Here is a 25,147-nt window from a genome sequence, read left to right as displayed (position 1 = left end):
TGCAAATATGCTACTGTCACATCCTCCACCTCCACTGCATTTAATTTATTTTTTATTGGATATCCATTTACAGCAGCACAGTAGCATAGCTATTCTTCCTGGAGACCATACATACAGTTATATTAACAATACATTCAGAGTCTAGTTTAAACATAAACACATACTAATCTAATCACATACGTATAATCAAACACACACACAACACCAGAATAAACAAGAAATACAAAAATATAAATGTTGTAATACTAGCAATGTTGAAAAATTGTGATCAAGTCTCATGTGATGTCTCTCTCTCTGTGTTCTAGTGTGTTGACCTGGCTGCTGGACTGAAATTATCTGTTGGTGTACATCCACCCTGGTGACCCCTGAATTAATACATTTATTAACATGACTTTGTTTCCGTCCCCTTTGTCCGAATTGTATGTTCATTGGTCAGTCTGAACTGGTAATAATGGCCGAGCCCTCCGCCCCAAACATTTGATCGAGTGTCCCTTGTAGGCAACCCTACCAGGAGCCCTTCCCGCTGCACAGGCTGGTTCACCAGGAGCTCTTCCCGCTGCAGCACTTGCCCCCGGGGCACTCAGCTGACCTGAACTGGCTGATGCTGTCCCAGCCTTCTCTGGTGACTGGGGAGAACAAAACTTGGTTTACATTTCCCTTAAGCCTGACAGTAATCTGCATCCAAATAATTATTTACTCACACTGTTAGACACTGACATATCAAATACAACCTTTTTCCAGTACATTTGTATCGCAGATTAAATGTTTAAGCAATATATCATGAGTGGTGTTCGTAATGGATATACCACCGGGTGTTGTTTGGCCGTAGCCAAAAGGCCGGAGGCCGAGTATATAAGCATATATTCCTTTTACACAACAATTCTACTGTCAACTAATAAAACACCAGATTATTGTATTGAAAAGTCAGACTGGGAATGTCCTGGAATATTACAACTCATGGCATGTCAGTTGTCCATCAGAAACAAATGAAACATTCCATATAACGCTATGGCAAAAGCCTGGTACCTGCAGCCATAGCAGCCTCAAATAAAATGAGGGAGATAACTCACCCCTGTTCCACACTATTCACATATTTTGTCTGCATGTTGTTTTTGTTGTGTATGCTGTCCATCCGTTACTGTCTGTCGGCGTGCGGCCCACAAATGTACAATGGAGTGACAAAGAATTTCCCCCAGGGGACCATAAAGTAAAAGTCTAAAGTCATGTAACCCAATTGTTGTATAATATCACCTACCTCATGATATCTGCACTTACAGTCGATCTTTTTCCCCAAAATTTGCGGGGAGTTTGACTGAACACGGGGGTCAAGGGACAAGCATTAATCCTATGTAGTACCGCCCTCCATCTCCTGCCTCCCGGTCTCTGGCCAGTTGAACATTTATATTTCCCCTGAGCATACAGGGTCATCACACCTGCCCAGCGGGAGTCTGGTTTCCCAGTCTTCGTCATTTCTAAAGATAAGGACATGAAAAACAGCCTACTGATTCTTGGGAATTTGGATAAAACAGGTTTTGATTTTGAAAATAAAAAGTTAGTTAAATTACAAAATCTGAAGGTATATCATTATAGACCAAGGTCTTGACTGTTCAGCAATGTATCGGTACAACCTCCCCATTTTGTATTTTTTTCATAAAATGGGCGTTTTCCAGTTATTGTTTTGTTTTTGTCTACACCAGGGGCCTGTACCACGAAGCTCGCTTAGAGGGTTAGCGAGGTATGTTGAGCTCAAAGCCTGGGTTAGTTGCTCCACGAAAGTCGATCTCTTTTAGCGTCGCTGTATCACCATGGTGACTTATGCTCGCAACCAAACCTGGTCGGGAGCAGTTTTTCGGCTTAGTCTAGCCGGAGATCGGCTACTTAAATCGGCATGCGCAGCTTCCTAGCCCCTCCTCTGACAATGGCGTCACTATTTGTGGGTGTTCCCTTGGACCTCTGCGCACTTCTCGTAATAATAATAATAATAATAAATGAAATTTATATAGCGCTTAATATGGTACTCTAAGACGCTTTACATATTGCCCTATCAAAACTATGTAAGACAGACTAGGAATAAAAGAAAAACAGGTTTTTCTTCTGCCTCGTACAGGCGTCTCTCCGGAGACAGAGGGTTTTACGGGACAGAACCGATCCCTTGGCATTGTCTGACGATATTCAGATTTCAGACTTTATTGTCAATGTGCAAACAACGAAATTGGGGTTCTTCATGAGAGATACAGATTCTCATCAGAGGGTGTTCGTTATTTGATCATCCTTTTGGACCTTATGTAGACAATGCTTACTGTTGCGCATTGTGTCTCCGTGACAGAGTGCTAGAGTGGAGGTAGCGCGTCAGTCTTGAATTTCCCAATTCTCATGCATATGGAATACTTATTCACTAAAGCTTATGGAATTATATTTTTGTGCTTATTTCGAACTTGAACCCATATTTTCAAGGCCGTGCTGGCACCATCTATGGGGGTAAAATGCATGATGATAGACCGGCGAATTTGAACCCCGGTCACTGGCGTTCGGGTCTTATACTAATCCACTACGCTACAGCCGCTACCTCTCAGCGGTTGAAAACATGCGATACATTTCTTACATAGGGTGTATTTAAAGTGAATTCCCTAAATGATAGAATAAGGCAGGATGGACGTTGCTTATGCATTTTTAAATCATCATCATTCTAGTTGGATTAATGGCGAACAATTCTGCATTTGGCATAGTTATTTTATAGACAATATGCAGAATCTTTTCACTTATACGCATATAGACTGCTTGATCTATCGTAAAGGTGAGAAAAATGACGCAAAAAATGCCCCTTTCAAGTGAACGCGCACTGAACCTAAAGCGGAAAACCTGGTTCAACTAATTGAATCTAAAGTGAGCTTCGTGGTACCATTTAACTCTGATTGCGAGTTGCGGCTCTGTCGAGCCAGGTTTTCCCAAGAAAGCCTTGGTATGTTCAGCAAGGTTCGTGGTATACCCCCCAGGGGCCTGTACTACGAAGCTCGATTAGAGGGTTAGCGAGGTATGTTGAGCTGAAAGCCTGGGTTAGCTGTACCACGAAAGTCGATCTCTTTAAGCGTCGCTGTATCACCATGGTGACTTATGCTCGCAACCAAACCTGGTCGGGAGCAGCTTTTCGGAGATCGGCTACTTAAATCGGCGTGCGCAGCTTCCTAGCCCCTCCTCCGATAATGGCGTCACCATTTGTGGGTGTTCCCGTGGACCTCGGCGCACTTATCGTACAGGCGTCTCTCCGGAGACAGAGGGTTTTTCGGGACAGAACCGATCCCTTGGCATTGTCTGACGATATTCTTTATGAGAGATACAGATTCTCATCAGAGGGTATTCGTTATTTGATCTTCCTTGTTGGACCGTATGTAGTCAATGCTACACAAAGAAGCCGTGCACTTACTAGCCGCGTTTACATGGACACATCTGATCCGCATAGATTTCTATGCGGAATAGAAAATGATCATATATACGCCTCATTCGGAATACAATTATCTGTTCGGCATAGAATTCTATGCCGAATAGAAGAGGTGGTGTAGTCCGTTTTAATCGACATGTATACACTTATTCCGGTTTAATTTAGAGCAGCTGCAGTAGTTCGCAATTGGTCCACTGAGCTCCGTTGGTACTTTAATGCACACCGAACTTGACCGCTGTCAAGGAAAGTGGATTTATTGCCTGATTCACGTCTTTGTTTGTAAGTAGTCCGGTAAGCGTGTCCTGTTGCTAAGCGACGGGACATGGGAGTTTATTAATGACGTGTTTGCGTATCATAGTGTCCGCGTGCGTCCGAGATAACTGTAAATGAGTAGGCTACTACTAGTACTTTTGCAGGCTGAACGTTAAAATACTTCTTAACTTAGAGAGACCACTCTCTCCCACCAGTCTTGGCTGCGGACTCGCATTCAAATTCCTCTTGTTTGCGGCGGAGGTGGGGGTAAATGTAAAGATCGGACGTAGCTGTGCTGTCCTCCTTAATTTAAGGAGCAGGCAGAGAAAAGCTCTCTCCTGCTGTGCTTTCATTAAAATCAAATTCACATTGCCAAATAGTGATAAGACGTCCATTATGTCGCCGCCGGTCCAGAGATGTGTCAGGTGTGCGCGAGAGACATAACGGACACTTTTGTTACTGCCATGTATACAGTAGGGGATCACATTTTAGGAACAGATCTATTCCGCATAGAAATCTATGTGGATCAGATGTGCCATGTAAACGCGGCTAGTGTTGCGCAGTGTGTCTGTGTTTCAAGTTCGAAGGTGGCCCCGCACGTTCAACTTACATTAACCTATAGTCAAGTGCCGTGTTGTCCATTATCCCTTGTATAACCGCTATGTCAGTGACACAATTAGGCCTAGGCATTTTTTATTCTACAAATTCATATTATAGCTGTGAGAATTGTTAAGAAAAATCACCTCAATAGTTGTAAAACCAAATCATAGGCTAGATTCACCGGAAATTATTCAAATGGATGCTTACAACTTACCACATTGAATAATATTTTTATATTTATTTTTGACTTGGCCCCATGTTCGTAGGAGCAAACATGGGGCCCCACATAAATGGGGGTAAAAGGGATGATGATACATAATATTTTTTAGACAATATGCAGAATCTTTTCACTTACGAATTAACACGGTCGGCTATTTCTTGCCAGCATGCCACCCTAGCCATATTATGGGCAACCGTGTTCCCCTTGGCTGTGATTTGAACTTTGAATTCCTCTTAGGAGTTCATAATAATACACTGCTCGCCTTGGATGAAATACACTGCTCTCGCGCGATTTACTTTGCATAAGGGTGAGTCAAATTACGCGAGAAACGCCCCTTTTATGTGAACGCGCATTGAACCTAAAGCGGAAAACCTGGTTCAACTAATTGAATCTAAAGTGAGCTTCGTGGTACCATTTAACTCTGGTTGCGGCTCTGTCGAGCCAGGTTTTTCCAAGAAAGCCTGGGTATGTTCAGCGAGGTTCGTGGTATACCCCCCAGGGCTATTCAACCTCCTTAACAAGTGGGCCGAAAAGGAAAACCACTGGGGGTTCATGGGCCACACGGAGTAAAACTACGTGAATGAATTGCTACAAATAAATCTTACTTAAAGTATATATAGTACTACTACATGGAAAAAACTTGTTGGACGCATTCCTTCCTTCTTCACTTTTAATCGTATCATTATAAAAGATTTTGATCTCACGTATTTTGGACACGTATTTAGAATAACAATGTTGTTTGAATCATCACAAAAGCAGAACTACTGTACATATGAGATATTTTGAGCCAGTGAGTCAGTGAGAAAGATTGCACTGCCTTGTTTGCCTAGTTTGGCTCATCCTGAGACACTCATGCAGCTTCTCATAGGTCATGGAGCAACGTGCCCTTGTTCTGTTGGCATTCATATGAGAAAAGCTAGACTCACATGAATTGGTTGAGCCTTACATTGTCAGAATAAGTGATGCCAGTTCCTGATTGTGGGGTACTGATACTGGCTAGCATTACCGGCTACACACAGAAACCTGATTTGCATGCAATGTTTCTCCTTTATTTTATTTATTTTTTGCATGCAACTTCTTGCGGGCCAGAAAAAAATTAAGAGGGGCCGTATTTGGCCCACGGGCCGCTAGTTTGGCCTGGTCTACACCGTCAGACACAATAAAAAGCAAATAATTTCTTATTTATTTGGTCTAAAATGTATTTAGAGTTTTTAAATCATTATCTGGCATTCTTAGTACACGTATATGGTGTTAAATGTTGAATGTTCACTTTTGTTCATTTTTTATACAGTTTCACTTGTACTCCTTTAAAAGATCTAACATCACACAGCGTTTACTTTAAGTCTAAACAGAAAAAGTAATGTTTTTTTATTTAACTAACATATTTTTTTTTTATATTACTTGAATAAGTCAACAGCAGTGAAGAAACATTTGTAAGCATATTCATTTAAAACAAATAAAACTCCCTCTGACGGTGGTGACTTTAGAACTGACGGTGGTGACAGTAATCTGATGGCGGTGACAGTGGCCTCATTACAACATACAATTCCAAAATGTATACCACTCCAGTCAATGGCTTCTTGCTCAACAACTTTATTTAACTTTTGGTCCAAAAAATAACAACCCTGGGCACTGTGATAAACATTTTTCAAGGAATATAAGGTACAATTAAGCAACATCATTAAAAGTACCCCATCCCCATATCACCAAATATCAAATCATAGTAAAAAATAAAGTGATGCATTAATGTATAATGCATCACTGACATCTTAAACTGTCATCTAGTGCCCCCTACTCATAAAATAATAAATTATGATCTTCTGTAAACTGGACTGTAAACTGTATATTGGACGTGAAGAACAGATAACAAATAACAATTGTGAGCACTGTGGCAAACATTCAATAAGAAACATATAGGTTAAATTAGCAATAGGCTATCATTAATAAAAGTACTCCTTAATAATCATCATAAGTAAAAAATAAATCATTACCAGTAGCAATAAGATATAATTCCGCTGACCTCATATTAACTTACATAAACTCTCATAAAATAATATAGATAATATTCTTCTGTACACTAGACTATAAACGGTATAATATAATTGAATAACTGAAATGTTTCAAAATACAGAAAGCATTCTATGTAAATACCAAAAAACACATCTGGCACAAAAATAATAATAATTCAAACGGGGGTGCATAAGCATGCATTGCACCCCCAAAAAATTTTTTTGCACCCTCAATAGAAAAACTTTTTTTTAGAAATATGATAAAAATAATAAAATACTTGCTCACAAAACAAATTGTAATGAAACTTGTGACAATTTCCATTAAATACCGTTGAGATATGAGCATCCAACATCACTCTGACCGCTCAGTGGTGATCTATTTTTGTTGCCGGAAGCAATTTCATTAGTTTATATGATTAAATAAACAAACAAATCACAATCTATTGTCAATTATTATTATTAACAGTACATTTTACTAGTATAACTGTTGTATAAAGCAATATCACACTCGAGGTCGCAATGTTGTTGCTCTATATCAGCGCTGCTGTGATTGGCCGCCGGCCGGCATCGTGTGTCATGCCGGCGTCGTGTGCAAAATGCACGCACCCATATAGTATATCTATGGTGCGCACGGTAGTGACGTTGAACTTCTTTGGCAGCAACAGTTATATATCCGTTGGATATCCAATACATGTATTAAATGTATTATGTTCATAAGAACCCATATTTATTTTTATTGTATTTATTTACAATCGTGTTAACTTTAAGAGTATTATACTGATTACTTTTTGTTCAAAGTTCAAAGTTTCCTTGTTCAGCTAAAATCTGTTTTATTTTTAAGTGGCAATGTACAATTATTTGTTCTGTCAAATATCCTGCCACAATTTATAAAAAATAAACGTTATTTTTGAATTGCAGTCACATGTTTTTTTTTTGTGTAGAATTCTGTTCTTTTTTACACCTCACACATCATACATATCAAAAACCTATCTCATATTCAAAGCTATCTAAGATATCAATAAGCTAATGTTGCAGCTGAAATGTTCTCCACATCACAAGACATGATATGATACCATCTTTTAAGCACAGTAATTGTTTGTTGTCCCAACATGTCAGTAGAACTACGCAGAAGTGCTTGTCTATGGTAGGAAAGGCCTGTGTGTAAAAAAGCGAAGTCTGAACTGAAGCTGGGTAGCTGGTTTTAGTATAGTACTGGTGCACCCCCTGTAATCTCAGATGCACCCCAAGGCATTCTGTTCTGGAACCGGGCCTGATTCCCTGACTGCTTTGCATCACTCCACCACTCATTTAGCTTTATCAGGAAGTATATGGTGTAGATGTTTCTCCTCTATGAAGTCCATGGGTGTGTTCGAAACCGCCTACTTGCTTACTGCTTACTACCTACTAAATATTTGGCTTACTTCTCGAATCCTTAAATAATGATTGAGTAATCCATTTGAGTAATCGACGTTCAGAAGACCGTCCTTACTTAACCACCTCAGATGACGTGAATCAAATGACGTGTCAATAACCTACCGACCCGGCGCCGTTAATAAACATTATAAATAAATATATAAACGTCACATTTAACGTCACAGTACACCTTCAACCTAAGGATTTGCGGTGATATGTTAAAACAATTGTTAAACAATTATTAAAAGCACTGCTGCTGCGGCTCCCCGTTTAGCGCCATTGCTTCCACTGTTCTTTTGAATAGACGCAGTGCATTCTGGGGCAGTTTAGTACGTCTAGTAAGCTAGCGATGCTTACTCAAAATCTTTCCGGAAGTAGAAGACATTCGGATACTACTCGCTTACCTAAACTCGCTTACTAAGTTCTCGCTTACTCAATTTGACGTCATAGTTAGTAGGAGTAGTAAGCAAGTACGCGGTTTCGAACACACCCCATGACTTCAGCAGACAGGTTGTAAATCTCCCTCGTCCTGCTTGCAAGACCAGAGGCCTGTTTCAGGTAGCTGGTTTTGAGGCAACCCCAGTTTGTTCTCTCTGAGTTAATGGAAACTCTGGGTTTTCCGTTTCAGGTAGCAGGTTCAGCGCAACCGAGAGTTAGTTGCTGCGGCAACATACGCCGTGGGTCTAACCTGCTCGGGAGGTGGTTAGACCTACTCTGAGTTTGTTGTCTATAAGGCTGAAGGAAGGCAGCTCTCCGACAGAAGGAAGTGTTAGAAATGGCATGTCCTTTTCTACGAGAGCCTGCGGACGTAGAGGCTGCGATCCTCAGAGGGAATCTCCGTGAGGAACGATTATTAAGACGCCGGCTGAATATACTTTATTTTCCTGATAATATTCTTCACGAGCGCTATCGTTTTTCAGCGCAATCTATCATTTATTTAGACCACCTTCTCAGCTATGAAGGTATTATTGTAGCAAAAGTCTTTAGCACCTGTAACTGCAGAATTTGAATGCGTACACTAAAGTCACAGTCAATTTGAAGTCGTATATATTTATTTTGCATGTGTACTCTAAAGTCACAAATGTGTAACAGTACATTTGTAGTCGTAAAAAAAATATAAATATTTTTTATACCATTGTAAACACAAAATAGGGTCTACGAGTACGCTAATCTGTGTTACAGGTGCACAAATCCTTTTGCTACAATTATTGCAGCGCAGTTGGTGCAAAACACATTCGCACACCCGTGTTTCATAATCTGAGAACATGTCCAAAAGGTGTGCATTCGTAAACCCAAATTTGAACAAATGCATCAGAAGTTGCACATCTGTGAACGCTATGTTAATTCAGCATTTTAATGAGCGAGCACAAAACCATTTTACAACTGCTCGAATCTGCTCCTGCAAGTCTCAGCTGTGGGTTTTTTTGCAGGTTGTTTTGCAACACCCCTAGGTGGTAAATGTGTAGCAAAAGTATTCGTATCCGTAGATGACAGAGCGTCCGTGAGCGGGACAAAATAGTCCCGCCCATAATTTCCTAATCCAATGAAAATCGCCGGCAGGGATGCATTTCTCAAATTACAGTGACGGCTGGTGGTGATTTTGGGTGGGTGGGCTAAAGAATGCATTACATTTATCAATACTTCACAGGGCTCCAGACGCCATGAGGTCACCTTTATATCTCTGTTCATAACTTTCATATAATGTGTATGATTTTTAAACAAGATTAAGGTGTAGAGAAAGGCATTTCTTTATTTGAAGCACAATTATAAATAAAAAGAAAAATAAGGTGTTTAAAGTGCTTCACTGAGCTGAAATTGAACATTTCGAACTAAACCATTAAGCAAAATAAAACTTTTTTTGTGCTTAAAGTATTACACAATTAAAATGTTGACTGGTCTCCCTTTGCGCAAAATGCGGCTGTAGACGATCACACACTCTTTGGTAGAGACGTCTGTGTCGCCGTCAATCATGAAGGACATGTAGGCCTATGTGGCGTTTCCGACGTCCGCAGCTGTCTTTTGCTTTAAGGTGTCGCCCATTAGGCCTACTGCAATGAATTGTGCACATGCCATCTCATTGCTATAGGCCTACGTCGGGTTGATGTTTAATCAATTTCTCTTCATGAGAATAATTTCGGATTTAAATTGAGAATGGCAACTCCTCTTTGGCAATGTTGTATGCAACATTGAATGAGATCATTTCCGATTCCTTAGAGAACCTTATTGTTACTGCCTGTCGCTGAAATGCAGTTTGGAGAGGGGCCACTACACAGGAAATTTTGAAGAGTAAATTTTACTCAATTTGAGTAAAATTTTACTCCCAAAAAGACAGTATTTGGTCCCAGTCCAAAAAGAGTAAAATTTACTCTCGTCATAGAGTTACATTTTTAGAGTTATTTCTATTCTATCTAGAGTTCATATTTTACTCCACAAGATTAAAATGTACTCCATTTAGCATAAAGTGAGAACTCCAACACCATTTCACTCAATACAGAGTTGTATTTTACCCTATACTGAGTAGTAACTGCCTCAAAATAGAGTTCCAATTCTACTATTAATTGAGTTGTATTTTACTCTGTACAGAGTAGTAACTGCCTCAAAATAGAAGTCTAATTCTACTATGACTAGAGTTCTATTTCACTCAATAAAGAGTTGTATTTTACTCAATATTGTTTTTAATAATAACTGGATTAAAATGTTTGAAATAAAAAATACCACAAAAAATGTATATTCAACAATGCACTTTTATTTTTCTTAAATGCATATCACATGCACTGAGCACCCATAATATATGAGGGGGGGGGGAAAGTCTTTCAGGGTGACACATCCGTATAATTTTTTTATAAAAATAGAATATTGTAAACAGGTATGCACACTATCACAACACCATCAGTAGCTGCAGATAAGGCTGTAAAATATTGCAATTGCCATCAGCCCAGCCAAAACATATATGCCCAATTGGTGGGCCATCACAATTTGGACACAATGTGCTCTTTGAAATTGGGTCGATTAGATAAAACAGGAGAAAATATTAATAAATTTGAATTTGAGTTATGGGCAAAGAAATTCAGAATTCCATTGTTCACCTCCAGTGCAATAGTTAGAGCTTAGCGATTCTTTTATCCCAGGAAACAGTATGGGACAATAAACAAACTTGAATCATCATTACTGTACGACATCTGCATATCGAATGCTTTGTAACAAAAAAGCTCTTTGACATCAACAACATGAGGTCCTTCTGCAGTACACACAACTTTAAATGCATAAAAATGCTCATCCATACACAGTGTTTGGAGTGCAAATGTACACAACAGTAACCTCTCATCTTTAAGAACAACACGGTGGATTTTGTGAAAAACTGGCATCTCATTAAGCACTTTAAGACAAACAACTAAACCTGGACGATACATATTTCCATGGTGTTTGGCCCATCTAACATCCAACACCTTAGTGTCAATTGATACCTGAAGAGCCTCTGCTATCTCACAGCCCCTGTCCATCATGTTTAAAGCTACCATTTTACTTGGACCAAGCACCAGTCTGTCGGGCTCAAATGTCTGCCAACTATATGCTACTTGACTTTGGTGTTTCCTTGCCAATGTTTTAGTTATATTTTTGAAGCTTTTTAGTTGTTTTTTAAAGAAATTGTGCTTTGCTTCATAGCGCATGCACCAGGTATGCAAAAGTGGTCAAATTTTACGAATACATGTAGGATAATGCACCATAAAATGATGCTTTGGCAGGAGCCTCTTGCAGGGAAACAAATGCTTGAATAACCCATGGTGCTCTGAAATCAAATGTTTCAAATAAATGGTAATGCCAGTTGATAACATGGGAGAAAATACAATATCTGCTATTTGAAGCAACAACAGAAGCAAATACCAGTGTGGATCATCTCGACAAACCAAGTCTCCAAATACAAGTGGGAGATTGCGAAGTAAACACCAAGATTGGATCGCATTTAAACCCAAGTCATTTGAGCCCTCTACCAACTTCAATGAAGGTGGCTTGTTGTTTTGATCCATGTAGCCATAGTTAAAGTTCTTAATTCTCCTGTCTATTTCCTTTGATGTTGTGTAGTTTTTGATCAAGTATAGTATAAGCAGCTTCATTTCATATTGTGCCACGCCCTCCAAGATATCGTGCATAATATCGACAGAGAAGTTTTCACATGTATTGAAGTACTGCAAGGAATTTAGAACACAAGAACGTTTAACACCCATCACATAGGGAAGACTAAGAGTTTCCTCCATCATTTGGCAGTGTTCTGCGTGAAGTGCTTGAGTTCGCATCACTATCTTGGGTGAATCTTCTGTGTATTCTGTCTGAAAGTCCTCTTTCTCAGCTAGACAAAAGCGACAACAATATCTGGCATTAAATGACTCTACGAAACCAAACAAACTATGAAGACCCAGGTTGTCACCAGTAACTTGGACAATAGTTCCATACACATTTTCTTCATACAGTGGGACCCGAATTCCCTTAGTCTCCAGCTCTTTAATGTCTTGCACAATTGGATCAAGTATTTTAGAAAAGCCATATGTTTTAATGTCTTGGGCATGGAATAAAGCGACCAAATGAATATTAAGCAGCATTGAGTTGTGCTTTGGAGAAAGATTGCGCAAGGTGAAATAGATTGCTCCTATTTTATGTATTCCCTTTTTACTCCCCAACGGATTTGCGCATTCAAAATCATCATAGAAAAGTTGCAACTGAATTGCATGCTTCTGTTTTGAAAATAAAGGATGACTCTTGAAAAGATCTCCATCACAAAAGTCATTAAGAAGATCTTTTCTTGAACTGGAATGACTCTGCATCATCTCTTTTATCTTAGGGTGTTTGTAAATGAAGTCTAACGTTTTCAAAACTGGGATATAAACCAATTTATCAGTGACAACAACTGGATCATAAGTTCCAGTAGTCCGATTGCGCCGTGTATCAAATCTTGTACCAAGAACACATTCAACGGGTTCCACCCTTCCCCACTTCTCTGTGAAATACTGCCTTCTCCTAGTTTCAGAATTTAAGACACCAAAAGGATTTTCAATTTTTTCAAAGCACTGATCAATTTTACACTCAACCTCACTTTTGATAGGTTCCTGTAAAGATAGACACTGCTTCACAGATTCTTTTGCTTGATTATGGATATCATCAACAATCTCTTCCATTGAAGTAACCAAAGAGTTAATGATAGTTTCGCCTACACCTGCCACTTTAAGTTCAGCCACTGTCACAGCACAGCTGTCCACAAGACTCTTATTAAGAAGGACTGGGTCAGAGGGGGCACTGTTTAATGGAAAGTCATCAACAAAACTTACAGCTAAATCTTCAGTTGAGGGGCCTTCACCAGGATCACAAGGTCCATGTGCTTTAAGATGCTTTCGAAACCCTGAAAAAGTACAAAAGAAACGAGAACAAGCAGGCTGACCACATTTCAGACGAAGTGTCTTTCCTGAACAAAGTCCGTGGATCACCTTCAAGTGCTTAATTAGTGAACTGTCATTTGCTTGAGGGCCTTTGCAAATAAAACAAAACATCTCAAGGTGTCAAAATCAGTGCAGCATCCGAGCTCTCATCTCTTTGACCCTGGGATTCACCTTGGTGGTAGCAGTATCAATCTGATAAACTGCGGTTTGCAAGAAGTGGTAGACATTGGCCAGATCCCTGTTGTACGAGGTAGCGAAGACGAAATGAGCTTTAAAAAGCTCGTCAAAAGAGGCAAGACAATCTGGTGACTGACACGGGATTGCATGTTTGTCGATAACAATGAAATATTTGTGTGTGGCGCTCCTCTTGGTTCCCACAGCCAGTAGATAGGGTTGACGGCTCTCTGTGATGCTGTCCAGATGCCCTTCAATACTGGTCCCAGTCTGTGAAAAGAAAACTTAATCAGTCTTGCTATTAAAATGTATCTGTTGCAGTTTAGGGCCCAATCATCACCACCAGAATCACTTATTGCCACAAAATGCAAGATTTCTGGCTTATATTTTTTATTTTGCTAAATGTAAAATAAATAGATTTATTCATATCAGCGTATCTGGGGCTGATGGTGATCGATCTGTGGGGAGCCATATCAGAGAAATATCACACGGCACTCGCTGATTACAGATGAGCATGGTCATCACATGATTTCACAAGAGTATAGTTTTAAGATTTAATATTACGGACAGAACAGTGAGCCCTTTTAAACTTTAATTAAACTGTAACATTACCTTGATGAATTTCACAAGGTGGTCAATGGCTTGTCTGGCAGAGAGCTTTCCTGGTCTCTTGTTGCGGCCATGAGGTGATGGTGGCATGAGGTGGATAAGGAGCAAGATGGAGGACATCTCACTGTCCCATCCTGAAAATACAAGAAAATTCAGAAAGACATTCTTACTAAAATGTTTATATTTTTGTTCCAAACCATTTCCTTCTTCCATTATTATTATTTCTTTAATTTGAGTGTACCATCTTCCAGTTCTTCTGTTGTGGATTCAGCGTTATGAAGGAGATCTTCAAGGTCGCTTGTCTGGGTGAGGCCACGGGTTTGTTCAAGGACTTTCTGCCTGTAGTGAGTAGGCCACTTCTCCAGGAACTTTGCAGAGATGTCATCACCAAACATCAGACTGAAATCCTGCACTATCTGCAGACAAGATGGAATACAGAAAACAACATGGCATATATTGTTAATAGGTGCACCAGGGCTGACCAGGAATGTGATCTGTTTAAGTCATTTTTCATTTCAGCTTGATTTTAATGCAAGGCATTCGAAGAGCAACATACCATTCCCGTGATGTCAAGAAATCTTGGAAAGGTGGTGAATATTTCAGAGGACTTCACTGGGTCATGAACCATTTCTTGGCGATGGATGAAGGTCTGTTTCATCTTCTCCTTGATGATTGCTTCATCAGTTGTATGCTTCATGAGAGCGATGGCCTCGCAACACTGGGTTTCTGTGGTTAGCTGATTTTCCTTACTGAAGGGGGTTCTGTCACCAGAATCTGGACCACCTGTAACAATGATCAGTGAACAGTGACCTAACAGTGAAACCACATATAGTTAAGCCACTTTCACCCCTTACACTAACGGCCAATCGTCTTTTTGCTAAACCCCCTGCGATGCACATCACTAACAAAAAAGCACTATGCACATTAAAGATGAATTGACATGTGACATGTGAACTCATAAAAAAAAAAAAGAATCCAACACACTAAAAATCATGTACCTGTCAGTGGCTGAGGGTTTCTTTTCTGTTGTCCCTCCGAGGCTTCTTTTTGAAGCGTTTTCACTCTCCATGCAAGAAATCCACCCCCATCTACTGGATTGTAATAATGCTCCTAAAAACCAAGAAAGTGTTAATTTTTCCTCCTTAAAAAACTAACACATGTTCTTGTCTGGAGAATTTATGAAATCAAGGTCAACCAGTCTGACATCTGCTGTGTTCAACTTGTTGAGGTTAGGAGACAAGGTCAGCATTTAGAAATGTTAATAATTTGTTGCAATCTCACTCAGTTTTTTGATCAATACTAGAAGGAATGAGTGAAGAGGTTAGACTTGTTTTATTTACTTACATAGCCCAAAGTGCCCTGGGGATCGGCCAGGTATGGAAACAAGGCAGTGATGCCCTTTGCGTAGTCCTCTTTAACACGCCTTGAAGGGCTCGTCCTAAAGTATGCACACACACACACACGTATGAGATCCAAACAAAAGTACTCCTATGCCTACTGCACTTGGTCTGAACCAAATAAAGCCATAAATGTTAGGGTTGGATGTTAATTACATGACAACATACCCATGTTCACTCGCCATGTGTGCAACCAATATCTTCACCATGTCACGTCTTCTGGAATCTGTTAGGCTTTTTTTCCGAGCATACTCTGTAAGGATCCTCTCCTCCAGGTTTCTCCCTCAGAATCTTTTCAATCATCTAAGTGTGAGGGGAAAATAAAGAGGGGAGGGACATGGATTTGGTGGCCAATTACATTTACAGTGACAAAAATGTAAACCATGCCCCAATTTACTTGGCCATTTCCCCCCCTACCCCTTTTATCAGAATCACCATCTTGATCTCTCCATCTGCAAAGCTTACCCGAGCAAGACGAGTCAGGTCATCTCTGTTTCTTTGGCCAGGACTAGGCACCAAAATGATGGTGTCATCAGAGTCCCCTTCATTTTCTACACTAGAGCTGAGAAAGGAGCTGTTGCTGCTGGCAACGGAGTGGCTTGTAGAGGGGCTCCCTGATTCTGGCATGTTAACATAACAGGTGTGATTATAATAACATGTCATTATTAAGAGGGGATCATCTGTGATAAGAGTAATGTAAAAGATCACATTAGATTAGGATGGATCCACACACTAGTTATTCCTCAGATGCTTTTTTACGTGTCTGAAGAGGCATGTTTATTCAAAATGTCATGCAACGTGGATAAGTCTCTCTTTACTATGTTGCATTACAAGGTTAGGACTAAATGGATTATAGGACTCCAAGTTAACAAGTGACTCACCCTCAAAATCTGAGCCCTTGGGCAAACAGACTTCAAGCACACCCAGGTCTGGTTTCATTACAAGAAACGCAAACGCATCCTCGTCAACTTCAGTGTTCAAATCATCATAGACTTTTAAGTCCAAGGTAGGAATTTCAAATTTCTTGGAAACTGAAATCAAAAAAATATTGCACAAGATTCATACTGTTGTGCAATTCATCTTATTTTTATTATAGGTCACATCTGTGTCACTTCACATCTGAACCACTTAAAACAACGATTTTATAAGTTTACGAGTGCAATGCTATGAGCTTGCAAATCTGCATTTTATTTCTTATTTTTAATCATGAAGATTTTTGCAAATCTAGAATATACTTTTACAGCGAACATTACCTCAAATCATTCATTTTCTCAGTGTACACGAAACAACATTTAGAGATGGGGGTTCCAAAATCAAATACATTATACCTCTAAGGGTCCTTGACGACCACAATAATAATAAACATAAGACATCACCACTAATTTACACATGACACCCAGTAGGCTGTGCAGTTTGTTTCACTCACCACACTCCAAAAATGATTTGAAGGTCAGTTGCCCTTCATAACAAATGTATTTCTGGCGCTCTCGGTACTTCACTCTTACAGCATGCATCCTTTATGGGGAAAAAAAGAAAGATACTAAGATGATATAGAGCACAACAATTCATGCACTGAATGCTACAATTAGCTTGAGTATTACAAAAGCCCTACCTACAGGTAGACTCGATAGGTCGGTGTAAATGCCTCAATTCAGAGTAAAATACAGCGGTCCACACAAAAAAACACTTACTAACCGAAGAACAAACTGGTAAAAGTCAACTCAACACGTGCTTGCTAATCGAACAGCAGAGAAAACAGTCCACACATACTAGACTGATCCCTAGAAAAAATCTAATTAAAACACACTTGCTAACCGAGGGCACAAACCAAATTCAGAGTAAACCTTCGATAAAATGGTCAGTAAATATTAAGCTTACTGATAAGATAAAGATACCAAGATGATATAGAGCACAACAATTCATGCATTGAATCCTACAATTAGCTTAAGCTACAATACTACAATTAGCTAAAGCCCTATGCACAGGTAGGCTCGATAGGCTACCACATGTCAGTTAGCTAAAACGGTCAGTGTAAATGCCTCAATTCAGAGTAAAATACACGTGTTTGCTAGCGGTCCACACACAAAAAAACACTTACTAACCGAAGAACAAACTGGTAAAAGTCAACTCAACACGTGCTTGCTAATCGAACAGCAGAGAAAACAGTCCACACATACTAGACTGATCCATAGAAAATGTAATTACAACACACTTGCTAACCGAGGGCACAAACCAAATTCAGAGTAAACCTTCGATAAAATGGTCAGTAAATATTAAGCTCAGTGAAAGCATAAATGTGGTAAATGAAGCTAACAAGAGTGAGGCTTGGTTTAAAATCGAATTTAGTAGTTTGCTGACTTACCTGTCTCAACGCCGTCCACAACTGCCGCTCACCTCGACTGCGATAGAAAATGGCGGCAGAAACGAAACCTAAGAAAGTTTAGTGGGCGTGTTCTTGATATTACTCCAATAAGATTTACTCTATTTTTTTCCTCCGACTTTAGTGGCCACTGGAAATGATTACAATCCAAAATTAGTAAAAATTACTCTTTTAGAGGAAAATAATGGTAACTCTGAAGAAAATACTCTCTCATTTTTCCTGTGTATCTCTACACACTTGTCACGTCATGTTGGGTTATTTAGACAGCTTTTTTAATGTTTCGATACGAAACGTAGTTGACCCGCTTACAAATGCACTATTACCGGCCATATTCTGACCGCACTCCTGACAGTAAATCTGTACATCGTTTGGTTGATGTGTCCCCAATCTTTTCACTTCCAATTTTTCCTCCAAAGACATTAAAGAAAACCGATTAGAAAGTAAATAATCCACTTCATTCATTTTCATGCTAACGCCCGCCATACTGCACTTGCGCTACTGTGCTGTGATTAGTCGAAGGACACAGTTTAGCCTTTGGGCTAAACTAAGGCCCCGTCCACACGAAGCCGATTTCATGGCGAAACCGCAAAGGTCTTGTACGGTTCGGCCTTCCGTCCACACGAAGCCGGCGAATCCGCTGACCGAAACCGCAAACTTCTGAAACCACCCTCGGAGGTGGTTTCAAATCTATCCGGTTTCGTTTTGGTTTCGTGTGGACGCCTGAAACCGACTGAAACCGCAAACCATGACATCATCGCCCCACCCCTCGACCTCCTAGCCAATGGCTCTTAAGCCCGCGGAGTCTCAGAAATCACAACAAAAAAGATGATGGCGGACTACAAGCTTGTAATCGTTCTGCAGCATGTCATGTCCCTTGTTGGGTTGCTAAGCCATTATTTATTGAGAATCTAGTTCGCCATCGTAGAAGAGCTGTTTGTTTGTGTTGTTAGTGGTTCGGGGGGCAGCCTTTATGCGCATGCTCGCCTCTTCTTCTTCTGGATTTGTGTAGGCCCTACCAGAAGCAGCGCCCCTTATGGGCCTGGAATGTTTACTACAGCGTTTCTACAGATCTATCCGGTTTCGCTTGGCTTCGTCTTTACGGAGATACTTCGAAACCGGATAGATCGAAACCGTAACGGTTTCGCCCGTTTCGGCTTCGTGTGGACGGGGCCTAATTTAGCCCAAATGGGAAGCATATGAAGGGGGCGTGTCAGGGCACCTGTCAATCAAACGTCAATGGAAGCTTACGCTACTGCGCTTGGGCTGAATACATTTAGCCCATTCACAGGAAAAAACGAAGATATATATATCCTGGGTTTTTCTGTCACTTTTTGGTGCTGTTGCTCCTTTAGGTTCTACCAAAATGTAAAACAATATGTTCTAAGTTTTTAATAATATTTTTTTTATTTTCACTGTAAGAGGGCTTAGCCCTGTTAGCCCATTTATACCAGCCGTCCCTGACTGGGACCCATCGCGTGCCAGCCATGGAGCTATAAAGATCGCAGCATTCTTAGCGCGGGTACGTTTCTTTCTGGAGAAGTGAATAGGGCGTCCTACTGAACGGAGGTGGGTATCCTACATTATGTAAAATGAAATGACTTAGTTCAAGGGAATTCTCCCCAAAGTATTGCATTAACATTTCTGAATTTATGTTATGGCGACCATTAAAATACATTCAAGGACATTTGCGGCATGTTAATGAAATACTTTGGGGGGAATTCACTTGAACTAAGTCATTTCATTTAACATAATGTAGGATACCCATCTCCGTATAGGACGCCCTCTTCACTTCTCCAGAAAGAAACGTATCCCGTGCTGAGTATGCTGCGATCTTTATAGCTCCATGGCTGGCACGGGGTGGGTCCCAGTGTAATTTGAGAAATGCATCCCTGCCGGCGATTTTCATTGGATTAGGAAATTATGGGCGGGACTATTTTGTCCCGCTCACGGACGCTCTGTCATCTACGGATACGAATACTTTTGCTACACATTTACCACCTAGGGGTGTTGCAAAACAACCTGCAAAAAACCCCACAGCTGAGACTTGCAGGAGCAGATTCGAGCAGTTGTAAAATGGTTTTGTGCTCGCTCATTAAAATGCTGAATTAACATAGCGTTCACAGATGTGCAACTTCTGATGCATTTGTTCAAATTTGGGTTTACGAATGCACACCTTTTGGGCATGTTCTCAGATTATGAAACACGGGTGTGCGAATGTGTTTTGCACCAACTGCGCTGCAATAATTGTAGCAAAAGGATTTGTGCACCTGTAACACAGATTAGCGTACTCGTAGACCCTATTTTGTGTTTACAATGGTATAAAAAATATTTATATTTTTTTTACGACTACAAATGTAGCCTACTGTTACACATTTGTGACTTTAGAGTACACATACAAAATAAATATATACGACTTCAAATTTACTGTGACTTTAGTGTACGCATTCAAATTCTGCAGTTACAGGTGCTAAAGACTTTTGCTACAATAATACCTTCATACTCAGCCCCCATGTTAACTCTCAAACGCAGCGGGGGCATGCTTTAAGTTTAAGTTTTTTTTTTTAACGCAATTAACGCATTTGCAGAATGATCCGCCCCGTGCATCCCACCCGCGCTGTACTACAGTCACTTTAACGTTGTGGCTTTCCAATGATCAGAGTAGCTGACTAACCACGGACCATAACTGCTGCAAGTCAAGAAACGCATATTAAGAATGCAGGGCAGAAAATACCCTGGTACTGCTTTTAACCAGATGCTTCTTCTCTACATGCACATGCTCAGCATTATCGTCTGCATTGTTCACTGGAGTAAAACCCTTTGAGTAAACTGTTCAACAAAATAACTTGTCCAACCACAGCCCGTGTTCTAATAAAGACAATCTACTTTTTATGAGGATTTCTTTATTTCCTGAAAGCACAAAAAAAGTCATTCATATTGGGTATGTTTTTAGAGCAGGGAACAGTATCCCAGTTTGCACCTCACCCACCTTTAACTTATGTTCCAAAATGTGGATCTCCAAAGCATCCTTTTGCATCTTTTGCCTAAGGTGGTCCATTTCCAAGTCTGCTTTGTGTATATGCTTTTCTAGATAGATTTTATATAAGTCTTTCACTGGAAGCTATAGGAATGCAAAAGATGAGATTGGATTTCACACTGCCAAGTAGAGCGTTTCATTATAATTCCAGGGAGAATCTTACAGAGGTAAGCTGTGATTTAGAAGTGGATGGCCTCTCATTGGATTCGATTTCATCCTGTTTGAGAGAAAGAAGATGTCAGTTTTAAATTGTACAACGCTATCATCAACTTTTAGAGGTTATTTTTAAAAGGTGTTAACCTCAATAGGCCTTTCCTCTTCCCTTTCGAATGCCGCAGACAATGTTTTTCCATCATCTTCCTGTAATGACATTAACGGTTGTGTTCAGCAATTACCAAGACATTATTAATAATCTGTGGAAGGTGAAGAATTGTTACAATTGCATGGAGGTTGGTGAGGAGCTCCCCCCAGGGATGCCCTCAGCCACAGGACCCATACTCTGTTGGCTGAGGGCCATCTCCTCAGCCTCTGTGAGGGCTGCAGAGGTGGACCCCCTCCAGTCTGCCGGGGCTCTGCTTTTTTTCGATTTGCTAACATGGAGGAAAATGTTACCCTAGTATTCAGTAAGCGCTATTTTGAAGACATATATATATATATATATATATATATATAATGCATTTTGCCTAGGAGTAGCCTTCTAATATATCTAAATCCTATTAAATATTGGCAGTGTTGGGGTGGCTGAGAAATGTACTACTTACATTTCCTGCTTAAATATAGGCCCATCACATGTGGAATATAGCTGTTAAATTAGGTAGAGCAGGCAAAACAGCACAATTGATTTGATTTCAATTAAACATTAGCTTACCTGTTTGAACCATATTTTTGTACTTCATCTTCATTTGCTGCCAAGTCCTCTTGGGGCAACTCGGGTTGTTCCTGCGTAAATTGACACACACACACACACACACACACACACACACACACACACACACACACACACACACACACACACACACACACAAATTACATATTGAATAAGTGGAAGATATTAAACTTTCCTCTTATTTTTATTTTACTAATTTATTTTACTCACGCATTGACTTGTTCAGCTATTTCCTGCCGAGCTCTCTCTCACGCTCTTGCTGCCGCGGGAGCAGTTACCCATTTGTTAAAATGGGTAACTGCTCGGCATACGCGTTCATTAGAATTTCCAATTCCGTGGGGGAAAAGTAAGTGGATCTACGCTTTTGGTCCATGTTTGATCATGTTATCAGGGATCCATTGATGATGGCTCTTCATAGTCAACAGGCACGCCCTCAACCCAGAGTGAACATACTCAGAGTTGATTAACCCAACGCTGATCACCTGTTCTGAAACCGAAAACCCAGAGTTGCTTTTCAACCCTGAACTCTGAGTCAACCAACTCAGAGCGCAGGATTAAACTCAGAGTATGTTAAACCAGCTACCTGAAACAGGCCTCTGGTGATGAAGGTTCCACAAGTTTGACCAGAATATGGTCAAATGGTATGGAGCACATATCCTTTCCACCTCCTTATGGAGAGAATTGTGTGTTGGGCCCATGAGGGTGGAAAAACTCCAGTTCCACATCTTGCTGATGAGCATCCACAGTGACAGCCTTTGCTAACCACCAGTTCTGGTCATAAATGACTGCAAGCCAATCTCCGCAATGAACTACATCAGCAGATAGATCTGTCACAGTCCCATCAGGACCACTCTTGGTCAGTGGTTCTTGCTCCATTGGCTCTTGCTCACTTTCCTCCCGTTCCATTTCCTCCATCAACATTGTCAAAGGACCTTTCCTCTTTTGCATTGGTATAGGACCACCATCCTCAACCTGTATCCTCGGTGTGTTGGCAGTCAACTGGAATATTGTTGGGCTGAAACACTCGCACATCTGTGAAACAGGACAGTGAACTGCAATTGATCTCAGAGTCGTTTCGGTGTGTCTGTGTAATCTGATGGAGTTCCCTTGTTGCAGGTACAGGTTTTAGGGGTTGAGAAAGGAGTGCATCATATGGCTGCATGTCAGCTTCAGTAATGATATAGAGCTTAGTGCTGCAGCTGCCAACCATTTCATGGAAGACACTCCCATTCACAATGTCATTCCCCCGCAGTATGAGGCTGTCTGCAGACCTTTTCACAGTTCCTCCAATGCCTTCTGGGGCTCTCTTTCCATGTGAAGTGGGGAAGAAGTTCCAGGTTGTTCTCTTGAAACCTAGAGTTGGAGGGACACTGCAGAGGAGAGAAAAGTTTTTTTTGTTCTTGTATTGCTTGCTGGGGCCATCTGACCAAAAGTGAATAGTATCAACTTCTGGAAACTTATTACGAATATCTGTCAGGACTGGTTCCATGTGAGTCCAAATGGCAGACGCATCTTGTCGCTTGGATTCTGATACTTTGCAAAAGCCCTGTTCTTTTGTATAGTACATGCCAGTGTGTAGGTTGAGCTGTGGGAGGTTCTGACCAAAATGGCATGACTGTACCTCAGAACTATACTTACATTTTCATGCCTAAGAAAAGTCTACATGCACAATTACTGTGCTATCATTGCCCTTCTCAATCATGCTCCTGTACTCTCTGGCCTGGTTCTGAACAGAGCACACGTGTGTTGTTGTTTCTGTCTTCAGTTTGTCTTCATATCGCTGGACAAGCTCTCCGAGGGTGCCACTGTGCATCACAAGTCTTGTGTTGAAGTGGAGCCCATCTGCTGTTTGATCCTTAACTCGTTCCCATTGCTGCCATTCAACATTGGTCTGGTCTTGCTGTGGTGTGGGAAGTGTATGTTTGTGGAGACACCGGGTGCAGGAGCGCAGAAGACATGCCTCACTTGTCTGTGAACAGCAGACAAGTTCAAAACTACCCTCCAGTTTGCTGGACTTGAGGACACCATTTTCTCTTATGACTTTAAGCATCAGCTTAGCATTTTCATGGTACTGACATTGGCAGGTCTTACGATCTGACGGTCTTGGTGCTGTGACATAGAATGGACGTAAGGCACAGAAAGATGAATAACTGAGCTTCACTCTTGGTTCCTTCTTGGTGAACTCCTTGTGAAGGTTCAATACTGTATCAGTCAGAATCATTCTCTGATGCTTTATTTTCTTGCGTGTGATGTGTCCTGTTTGTCAGTTGTCATTCGTGCTGAATTATGGTAGAAATCCTGAAGCTTCTGAGTAATTGTTTGAATGTATGCAGGTTTTTTGTCAGTAATCCTCCTCTGCCGCAGTGCGTTATAATCAACACCAAATTGCCTTGTCTGGTGAATTAGCTGATATTTTTTCAGAACATTATGTTACGTGTCAAAATGGCAGCAAAGGCAGACAGAGAGTCATGGATGTGTTTCGAGTATTTATCTTCAACTTCAGGATCAAGACATGTTATTATCACAAAGTTACACCATTTTCCCCCTCTTCCCTAAACACAATGTCCATCGCGACCACGGAGCGTCGGAGAGCGTCCAAACGATAGGGCATCACGAGGGAGGAGGTGAAGAGAGTCCAAACGATAGAAAAACCAAGGCGTCCACGAGAGCGTAGGGAGAGAAGAGACGTCCGAATGATAGGGCATCACGAGGGAGGAAGTGAAGAACGTTGGCGATCCAAAAATACGACGTCCACGAAAGGGCAGGGATTGAAGTGACGTCCAAACGAAAGCGCGTCCACGGGCGCGGATAGAGTCAAGCCCCCCCTTTCCGTAATTCTCTGCGCTATATATCGCGTGTAATCAGGAATGGGCCAATCACCAATCACTAACGCTAACCACGCATGCTGATCTGATGATTGACAAAAACTAATTAGATGTCCTTGTGACCACAAATAAAATACAGAATCATGTCAAAACAAAACAAAACAATGTAGAAACAAAGTATAAATGTAGGTTCATCACACTTGCCTGACAGAGTCAAGTTCTTGTTCTTGTGGGCTGACTTGTTTTGTTTAAATTCATGAATGAGTGCGTTGTGGAACAGCAGAGTTTTCTTGACTGAGGGGTTTTTGAGTTGGCTTCCCCGCAGTAGCTGCTCTGTTATTTTACTTGATGATTCTTGTGTTTTTCTATTCGTAGCTTTTTCTCGTGCCCTTCGCTTTTTCAGTTTGTCCCTATCCTTTGTTACCTTTTCAAGTTTATTTCTTAAAGCTTTCATCTCTCTGGAGTATCTTGCTCTTGTTTTACTTC

The 25,147-nt window shown here is 40.7% G+C and overlaps 1 protein-coding gene and 1 long non-coding RNA gene across 2 annotated transcripts in view; both read right to left on the bottom strand.

Moving 5' to 3' along the window:
- Positions 1-25,147, bottom strand: part of LOC132464803 (uncharacterized) — a 216,888-nt gene that overhangs the window by 179,735 nt on the left and 12,006 nt on the right. The window lies entirely within an intron of this gene.
- LOC132464610 (uncharacterized) lies at positions 10,657-18,141 on the bottom strand. The gene is made up of 11 exons (XM_060061085.1): positions 17,899-18,141; positions 16,963-17,051; positions 16,418-16,567; positions 16,002-16,156; positions 15,705-15,839; positions 15,484-15,577; positions 15,138-15,249; positions 14,696-14,922; positions 14,381-14,555; positions 14,143-14,273; positions 10,657-13,800 (listed from the first exon to the last, which is right to left on the bottom strand). The coding sequence occupies exons 5-11, from the start codon at positions 15,743-15,745 to the stop codon at positions 13,483-13,485; spliced, it is 1,098 nt and encodes a 365-aa protein (XP_059917068.1). The 5' UTR covers positions 15,746-15,839; positions 16,002-16,156; positions 16,418-16,567; positions 16,963-17,051; positions 17,899-18,141; the 3' UTR covers positions 10,657-13,482.

The sequence above is a fragment of the Gadus macrocephalus genome, chromosome 1 (genome assembly GCF_031168955.1).
Source record: "Gadus macrocephalus chromosome 1, ASM3116895v1".
Taxonomy (NCBI): Eukaryota; Metazoa; Chordata; class Actinopteri; order Gadiformes; family Gadidae; genus Gadus; species Gadus macrocephalus.
This window is presented reverse-complemented; position numbering and strand designations above follow the sequence as displayed.

What these genes read in the sequence shown, in the direction of transcription:
- LOC132464610 (XM_060061085.1), bottom strand. Translation starts at nt 15,745, where the DNA reads ATGGTGAAGATATTGGTTGCACACATGGCGAGTGAACATGG. An exon ending in AAACCCTCAGCCACTGACAG is followed by an intron (nt 14,923 to 15,137) that starts GTACATGATTTT and finishes TCATTGTTACAG; the next exon opens with GTGGTCCAGATTCTGGTGAC. An exon ending in ACCTTGTGAAATTCATCAAG is followed by an intron (nt 13,801 to 14,142) that starts GTAATGTTACAG and finishes TTCTTTTCACAG; the next exon opens with ACTGGGACCAGTATTGAAGG.